Raw genomic sequence first — 9,934 nt, 5'->3', positions numbered from 1 at the left:
TTTCAGGATTTTATTTCTGTACTATATTCAAACTTAACCTAAGATTAAATGCTATTCCTGAATGGCTTCTCTGTATGAAGGAGACTGGCAGCAGTAACTACATACAGCTATGCTGCTAATTAGCCTTCAACTATTTCTTTAGCACATCAGAAATAACACTGCTTGTCACTTGTAATGAAAGCAGGTCAATGAAATGTGCGTTTCATAAAACACCTACACACAAAAAAAAACCCCAACCCAAATCCAAAATATCCCACCCAGACCTTATTCCAAAAAAAATTTTAAGAATTATGAATTACCTTAAATAAGACATCATAGATCTGTAATGAAGAAAACCTAGGCAAGAGACTACACCACTGTACGCAACCATTATTACATACAGCTATTACAGCTGTACCTAAATGATGTACAAACCTGAAGATACAGGTTATATACTGAAAAAAAGCATTTCAAAATCAAAATGGTCTTCTATTTGATGGAAAAAATTTAATTCAGCATGAAAGTTTTCAACTTCATATTCTTCCAAACCATTTTCTAACTTATGTATACCTATGAACATATATTTTCTTTACTCATACCTGCTGCAGAAGGCGAAGAATGGTATTGTTTTGCAGGTGAGGAACATAGAGTTGCAGTTCAGGTTCCTTTTCAGCTTGGTCTTTCACCCAGTTCAGAACCTATCAAAATTCTGAAATGTTACTCTATTTGCATCAACCCTTAAAAACTTCAACATTAAAGTACAAAGCATGGGTCTTAAATACTTCCAGTTTACAGCTCATGAAACAGCAGCACCTCTGTTGAGATACTACATCGTTTTACTGAACTGTATCTTTTGGTCTGAACACTTTTGTTTATAATGGATAGCTAATATCTTTTGTATGAAGGCGACTGACAGTACTGGCAACATTTACCATACTGCTAATTTACCTTCAAGTTCTTTTTAGCACCTCAAATATCTTTGTTCCCACCATCAAAGAAAAAGAACATGATGTGCTGCTTCAACTGCAGAATTTACATTAACCTAATTAACAGCTCCCACATTATTTTACTGACCAATACTTAATAGTAAAAACACTCATTGGTATATTTTTCCACTTACCACACAACCCACTTGCATGCATATGCACATGCGCACACACACAGTTTTCTCATTTCTGCATCTTTAAACAAAATCGAACTCAGCATCACCTCCACCAACAAGACCTTCTGATACGTTCCCAAAACCGCACCTTTATAGGGGCCCTCTGAATATCACCCTAAAGACCTGAATGAATTTTCGTTCTATTTCAATAACCTGGTGTACTACATATATCAGATGTTACTTACATGTCATTGTAATGGAATCTGACCAAATAAAGTCTACTATTGAAAACTCTGGCAACAGGGAAAGTTAGTTGGTATTTACCACAAATCAATATTCACATAACAGACGATTAGTCAAGACCAACTACTATACACACAGAGCTACAAAACTTACCTTGCTGACACGGCTACATAACTTGAGCGGGTGAAAGTCAACCTCAAGCCAATTGTAAAGTTCTTTCACTTCTGGAACAACATATTGCACTACGTTGAACCTTACCTACAGTCAACGAAAAAAATCCAAAGATCTCAAAATAAATAAAATATTAACAAATAGTTATGCTTTAAGAATTTTATATTCAAGAAGTTTAATAGGCACCACATGTAACTTTTAATACAGGAGACTTTTTTATTACAGCATTCTTAATTGCAGTGACAGTAACTCTATGCTACACCACTTAACTGTATTTAAAAATGGAAAAGTAGACAAAAAAAACATATAAACAAAATTAACTATTTAGACTAGAGTACTACCCTCAACTTATGAGCCATTTCTAAGACACAAGTCCTACTACACAGATGTAGGTCCACATCCAAACTAAAACCACACATCTCAGTTCATGAGTAAACTTCTGAAGCTTTAAATTGTGGTTTTAAGGCAAACTGGAGAGGTATCAGAAGAAGAATTAATGCAAGTTGTAAAATGAACCTTGAATGTAAGTTTTAGGCATGCATGCAAATGACTGCAAGAAATTCAAACATCCTCTGAAAATACCTATGACTGAATGCCCAATTTGTTTATGAATACCTGGGAAGGTCTGAAGACGGATAAATCTAGCCTCCCTTCAAATTAAACACAAGGAAGTTTTCATAATCACTTAGGTCCTTACGGTCTGCTATTTGATATCTGACCTGTGCTTATCCAAAATACATTTAAAACAGAAAAATAAACACTTGGTTCAGTTAATTACACACCTTAAGAGTAGGGAAAAAACCCCAAAGTTCTAGCTCACAACCTTTTTCAGACCCCTCAGAGTTTCAAAATGACATCTGTTGCTTGGGTGACGTAAAGGACAATATTGAATCTGACTCTTTAGCGCACACAAGCATTCAAGTCTCCCGTTATTGCAGCCATTTCCAAACAGTCCTTCTTGTGAATCTGAAATTTTAACACTATACCGTAAGACATACAATTGATCATATAGCTGTTTTAACTTTTAAACTGCTGTCCCATAACCAAGCACAGTGCTCCAGAAGGAAAACAGTCCAAAAAGAGGATTCGACACTTAAAAGCTGCTCATCTGAACCCCACTACCCACCATATCATTAATGAGACTGCCACGTGTCGGTGGGGCCTGAAGACCCAAGAGGGTTGCCAGACGTCGCTGTTTCTCAACAATGATACCATCCATATCCAGAAGGCGAGCAATATCAGTTCTCTCAGGAGTTATAGGAATGGAGAGAGTGGCCAAAAGGACTCGAGTAGACATCCTGTTGAAAAAGTATAACCGCAAAAGATGAACTGCAATAGAATGCTAATTAATTCCTTTTCACGTATGTGCCAATTCAGGAGTAGGAATAAGTAGCGTTCATGATGCAAAACTGTGTAAAAATACCAGCAAGAACAGAAAAGATGCCAGCTGCGCAATAGGGTACAGAAGGCAGTGCTCTTCAGTAACCAAGGGAAAGATTTTGACAACAATTCATTACTTGCTTATTGGTCACAGAGATCATAGAAAAATTTAAGCTGTCTCTGTCAGTATCAAAATACTACAAAACAATGAAAACAGCAAAAAGCAGCACCTTTAAAAACTTATTTTAGCTGCAAGTCCATACCAGTCATTTTGATTGCACTGATTTTTTTTAAATTTACTATGCAAACCAGAGGTATCTTTTGATGTAACAATACAAATTACATCAAACATTTAAATTCTGACCTTAGTACCCAGATGAACAGGAATGTAAGAATTTCCATAGCGTATTTATTACCACCAGATTCTGATTCTATAAAGGCCTGCACATGAACTTCAGAGGTTAACGCAGTCAATGATTCTGCATGACTCAAAACCTTGCCAGTATCATACTTGTTACCAAAAAAATCAAAGGCCATTTGGCCATACAGACTTCTATATATTAAGGAAAAGTTTACACTAGTTATAATGAAACCTTGTGAAGTAAATGCCACCACTCAGAAGAGAAAAAGGAAGCACAACACAGATACTTACTAACTTGCTTAGATTCCCAGTCAGTAACAGCGAAGGAAGCTTAACTAAGGCGATCCTGATGTTTACATTATTTACACTGCAGTTTTGTAAAATATCCTTCTTGCTCTAGGTTTCTTTTGAGGCAATTAGTACTGGCCACTTTAAGCAGAGTTGCTCATAGCCATATACGTCATCTGCTTCTCTTGGGGCACAATTTAGTTTATTTTTGAACCTATGGGGTTACAAATAGAATCTAAGATGACATTAAGTATCTTTCCCCACCTCTGCATCTCCTCTTGTGTGAGATTCTTTCGCATTTCTCTTGATAAGTGATAAAGTCGGTGAAGTGTGGATGCATGAAAAAGAGCATTTCCTGACTTCCAGAAGACAGTTGAAACTTTGTGATAGTAATTTGCCATCAGTTGCGGTTTGGGTGGTTTCTTAGACAGTGCAAACAGCCCATGAATATCCTCCACTGCTTTGAAAGCTTCCTAAAAAAATAAACAACCAACCAAATACACTACTTTTAGGAAGTTTTTTGCAACACACAAAAAGGGAAAAAATATACATTCACTAAAGGTTGTAAGACTCTAATATATTTAATACCACTGAAAGCTGTGATCTTCAGTTTTGCCAGCTACATGAAATGAAATGCTTCTTTCCTAATAAAGAAATTATTTAGACATACTGCAAATCCATGAACTATCTGGTTGGAACTTGGTAGTTAATGATTAGTTCGCGTAATTCTTTGAAGACTAGTTTCTTTCAGATTTTCAAACTACAAATCAAGGGGGGAAAAAAAACCCACACAAACCAGAGTAACAAAAATTCTACTATTTTACTATTATATCAATTCTACTATTTACTGGTTTTACCATTTTTCATAAAAACAATTTTTGTGATCAAAAATGGGTATAGCTTCCCTAAAAATATATATAATCTTGGAAATGCCTTACGTGTAATGACATACCTAAAATGGAAACACCACAACAGAGAACATTCTCCAAATTCACAAAACAAAAAATGACAACCTTAGCTTTTTAAGGACTTTGACATTCAAAAGGTTGGAAAAGCAAGGCACCTTTTTGAAAAATTTGTTTTGATAGTTCCCTCCCTGGCTAGACACTAACGTAATTCAACCAGCAATGCTGAGGCCCCAGCCTAACAGCAAGCTTTAATGTTTACCAACCACTTCCCAGTGATCTAGTTTATGAGAATGCAAGATGGCAGAGGTGAAGATGTCATCATCAACTTCTCGCTTTCACAACTCAAACTGACTTCAGCTGCTTTACCATTTACTACTACCAGCAGAAGCCTGGTTTGAAATGCTATGCAGGAACATCAGACTACCTATTCAATATGCATGTAATACCACATTCTAGATATTAAAACTTTATTTTTTAGCTATTATCCTGTCTTTACCTTGGAGTATATATCATGAAACATAATCTGCATGGAATAGATTCTGGAAAGGCTGTAGACTACAGTGTGATTACAGGAGCCCTGCTGCATACCTGCCACAGCTCCATGCTAATAGCACTGTCAAGCTGCACAAGCCTGGTCTCCAAGTGCATTGACTGACTGTCAGGATTGTTGAGGTTGATTGCTGTGCTTTGGTTATGATGACGCTGGATCTGCCCCAAATGCATTCGCAGGTTATCACAGAGTTTACGGAACTCAGCTTTACGCGTGTACTGCAGGCAGAATTTAAAAGCTGCAAAAACGAACAACATAAATTAAGAAGGCTCACTAATGGTGACTTCATGGTAGTTCTAAAGGGGATTCAGATATGTAAATCAGTACATTTAGAGAATCTTCATTTACAGTCCAAAGACGTATCAACCAAGATGCAATCTAATTGTCACACATAATGAATAAGCGACAATGCAGAGCACTTCCATCTTGACCTCAAAAAATGAAGATGTTTCTACATAATCAAGCTTAAGCAGCAAAGTCTCTTTGAGTCTTTTAAAAAATGTTCTAATTTAAGCAGTGATTCTAGCTTTTATTTTGAACTAAGTGCAAATAAAATTCTGTGAATGGCATGAATTCAGGTTTTGGCTTTGTATGTGGGAAAAAATTCTCAAGTCATCTAAATACGGTAAAGTTAAATGAAGCTTTCAAATGACTGGAAATGACACAGAAAAAAAAAACCTGTCTTTGATCCTATAGTTCCTCCCAAAAATCTGGTTTTGCTTTTTTGCTTTGCCACTGTCACTCTGAAAATTCTAAAATATCGTTACCAGAAACAGGCACAAAAGGAAGTCTCAAGACTGTAGCACAAAGACTTAAATACACTAAAGCACCTAGAACTCATCTGAGAGTCATCTTTCCTAAGGTACTTGCACAATTTGGATCCGGAGTTAAAAATCTAACAGACTCTTTTTTTCAAAAATACAGAGCCCTAAGTTACACATACAAAGGAAAATATATTTCCGCTCATCTCTCACCCTTAAGAAAAGATTAACATGTAAGCACTCTTATAAAGTCGATTTTTGCAGAATAATGCCAGAAAGAATCAAACTAGACTTTTTCCTATTATCTTCTGCACAATATTTTGCTAAGTTACGTCTGCGTCAAAATTGACAATGCATCATAATTTTACAGAACCCTTTTGTGTACAGTAGTTTTTGAAGTTAGCTGACATAGAATACATCAATGGAAGACATATTTGCCATTCCGGATAACAAAGTTAAAACACAACTGATTTTGATTGGTAAGTTCAAAAAAAAGTAAGACACAGCACCAGTAATTCTCATATTCTCAGTATGTCCAGGAAAAAGTAACTTTTTCCTTAACAGGTTCTGTTGCAAGAAAAGATCGGTGTCCAGAAACCTCAGTAATTTTAAGGAACCTCCGTAATGTTAAGAATCATATGTGTGTACACACATACACTTAAGAGATTAACCTATTTTCAACTCTGAAGCAATATCCAAGTGGAAATAACCTTTAATTTTCTAGTTTTACAGGATGTAATATATAAGTCCTAGATCTCCTTATAATTTAAGTTTCCAACTTTTTTGACTTACCCTGCTGTGCAATATCATGGTACAGGCGCTCCACTCGAGAATTATTTCGGAGAAGATCCAAACATTGTCTATATGATTCCCACAGAAATTTAACCCAGGGTGTCAAAAGCAGTCGGTCAGTACGATCCTGAGTGTCTTCTCCACTTACAGCACTCAAAAGAACACTACAATCGGGACAGAGGGGAAAGGATGAAAAACAAAGTGTTTTATTCCCCACAATTCTTACCGATTTTTCTTATCAAGATCTAAGATGAGACTGGACAAATCTGAACAACTAATTGCTGCTGATCTGTCTATTGCCTATTTTCAAATTGGTCCCTCAGACTTCTCCCTTTTCCTTTAAAGGTTGTAGATAACTTTTCTTGCTGTTAAGTTTCAAACTTTAGCCCCTGCATATATGACTGGCATGTACAAGTTCCAGAGGTAAGAGACATCAGGAGCTTTTGTATCCTTCACATGAGTAAGCCAAAGGAAACTAACTCCAGGATTTTCACCTTCCCTCTTCTCCCAGGGAGCTATGCATTCTATCTGTGTTAGGTTCAAATACCACTGTTTACTCAAGACACTTTCCTATTTGCTGGAATTTCCTATTTAGTCACCAGCAATGCTGCCAGAGAGAGCTCACTTCTGGTTGACATATGACAGAAGCATTGTCTGCCTTACAATCTGTAGGTATCGAAAACTAGAATTCTTACATTAAAGTATCAAATCCTTTAAAAATTCTGACATGAAAAAGGTGCTTAAAGATGTCAGAAGTAACATAGGATAATCTTGCCTTTAGTGGTCACAACCGCATTCCCTCACAAAAAAAATAGATTGGAAAGGATTCCCGAGACACTTGGACAAATTCAGTGCTACGGCCCATATGATTTCTTTCTGCTAAGCAGTCCATCCAGCATCACAAACTTACAAAGAATCATCTTCCCTAAAATCCTTTGTGAACTACAGTTCTAATATAAACTTTGAACTCTTCTAACTCTCTTCTACTACATTGCTTCCAGTTCTAATTTATTTCCTTGAGTGCTCGTATTACGTACAATATTAAAGATGACATTTCACCAGTGCCTTCTCCAGCAGATCAAGCAATGAATCCAGTAAAAAAAGTACGAGAAGTCTAGAAAACAAGACCTAAAAACCAGCAAACTCTGGTTGTTCAGATAAAGAAGTGTGACTGAAAAGACGCATTTTCTAGTCCTCAGTTATATAAAAGAGAACAAGGAAAGAGCAGTCAGTCAATCTTCGGCATCTAACTATTGGTGGGATTCCTTTGTAACAAAGACTATTTCAGGAAAGAGTATAAATGGCATTTCCATCTTGGAACAACTACTGAAGACAGGTCTGTAACCTTTTCATTTTTTGCAACAAATGAGTTCCCAACTTCTATCAGAGGGCCTTGCTGTTGACATGTAAATCCACAGCCTTCTACTCCATGTCTTTGTGAGCTATAACTCTGTTCCTCATAGTCACCTACACAAGACAGTGTCCTTTACTTTGATAATTTCTTCAAATTTTCTATCATCAGTAGATACAACTTTGACTTTTTTTGTTTCTGTGCCAAGATTTTAGTTGAAAGAATTCCCACCAACTTCACTCTGGCTTCATATCTCCTTTCATCATTACATGTCATCAGTTTCTCCCTGGGCAATGTCTTAGTTCCCTTCCAATTCAACTGCAAACACCCGTTCTGGCATGGTATCAAGGCTTTACTTTTCCTTCATGAAAATAAGGATACTTTGCTGTGAATTGCTATATTTTAAGGACGGGCCGCCTACCTTTCTGGAGTCTGAATGTTATCTAAGTCTTCTATGTCTAGTACCATCTGCTGGGATTCTTCCTTAGCTGCTTCTGTTTTTTCTTCAGCTAATTTTAAATAGGCTCGAACAACATCCTCCAAAGATTTGATATTCACCTACATCAAAGGCAGAAAATGGGAAGCTGTTTCCACCACAATAGGCAGCAAATATTTAAAACATAAATGCTACAAAACCAGGAACACCTAAAAGACAGATTAATTCTAACTCAAGACCAATCAGTTACTTTTAGATAGTATCAGCTGACATATGCCATGCTTACTACAAATAATAAAAAAAAAATAAATTCAAAAGCCATACCTGCTGGCAAATATTTTTGTACTGGTACAGTCCTTCTTTTGCCAGATGACTCTTGCGGAGGTCCACACAGAGTTCCAGGTACTTCAGCATAATTGGCTCGTGGATTTTCTGCCATGTTCGGTGTTTTTTACTTTTCATAACATCATAGAGAACATCAAGGGCAGGCTGCTTTTTGCCGACCTCAAGGAATTCTGAAAGAAAATCCAATCAGCAAAAGACTTGCAAACCAGAAGATGCATGTTTTTATGCTTAACACTGTAAACTTATAGAATTTATTCAACTCTAATCAAAGTTCATCGATGGTTTGATTTAGCTGGCCATATCAAAAATGTTGGCAGATGCAACTGCAGTAGCAATCTTTCACTGACATAACTGGCAAACAAACGCAGACCTCTCCATTAACATGAAAATTTCAGGATAGCAGAGATGTCTCTCCATCCATCAAGGCATGACTGGGCACTCCATGCATATTAATAAAATACATCCAGTTTTAAAGCTAGTTTCATCAACAAGGACAATGAATACACACCACGAGGCTTGTAGTGCAGCACCTACCCACGTCATTCAACAAGACGCAAACCATCCAGTGAATCTGACTTAAAAAAAAAAAGAACTGCCCTCAAGTCAGGAAAGAAATAAAGAAACAAACAAACCTGAATCAGAAAAGTTCTTTGTATTTTTTTTTTTTTTAAAAACTCAGAGTGGTCTAGAGATTTAGTCTATAGAACAGTTACACTAAAAGTCACTACATTCCAACGGGTCAGACATTTTTTAAACCAGCCTTGTCTGAAACCAGTGCACCATTTATTCATTCCCTAAGCAGCTGCTGTTACTAACAGGACCTCTTGGCATCACAGCAACTTCCATCCATGATATACCACACGTTCTGCTCAGCACAAAATACAGCAAACCACCCACGAGCAAATACTGAAGCAGCACAGGCAGCTACCAGCACACACACAGGTCCTACCCTAAATGTACTCTTAACTGCAGAAAAGCAAGATAAAAGAACGCTGAGAATGGGAAGCAAACAGGTTTAAAAGATAAATAGATGTAGAGTAGGAAATGCATGCATTCTTAAAGGCTGAGGGGGGGAGTCAGTTCTTCCCATGAAGTACTTTGGAAATCTCTACATTCCTAAAGAAATAATGGCAGAAAGGATTAAAGTAGGGGTCTGCTCAAGGTGCTCAGACGTCAGATGGAGCTTCTAAGTTTTGGAATCTTAGAACCGAAGTTAAACATGGCTAAAAGATGTATTTTGAAAGCATCAGTGTGGTTTTAATTTAAG

At 36.9% G+C, this 9,934-nt stretch overlaps 1 protein-coding gene across 1 annotated transcript in view; it reads right to left on the bottom strand.

The window, feature by feature from the left end:
- Positions 1-8,837, bottom strand: part of EIF3A (eukaryotic translation initiation factor 3, subunit A) — a gene marked incomplete at both ends in the record, with an annotated part of 28,095 nt that extends 19,258 nt beyond the window's left edge. The window contains 8 exon segments of the mRNA XM_009698054.1: positions 579-677; positions 1,478-1,582; positions 2,622-2,793; positions 3,789-3,997; positions 5,021-5,220; positions 6,536-6,699; positions 8,308-8,444; positions 8,647-8,837. Of these exon segments, the coding sequence (XP_009696356.1) occupies positions 579-677; positions 1,478-1,582; positions 2,622-2,793; positions 3,789-3,997; positions 5,021-5,220; positions 6,536-6,699; positions 8,308-8,444; positions 8,647-8,837 (1,277 nt within the window).
- Positions 8,838-9,934: the final 1,097 nt, after the last annotated feature.

The sequence above is a fragment of the Cariama cristata genome, unplaced genomic scaffold (genome assembly GCF_000690535.1).
Source record: "Cariama cristata isolate BGI_N322 unplaced genomic scaffold, ASM69053v1 scaffold234, whole genome shotgun sequence".
In the NCBI taxonomy this organism is placed as follows: domain Eukaryota; kingdom Metazoa; phylum Chordata; class Aves; order Cariamiformes; family Cariamidae; genus Cariama; species Cariama cristata.
Note: the sequence above shows the minus strand (reverse complement) of the source record. Positions and strands in the feature narration are given on the sequence as shown.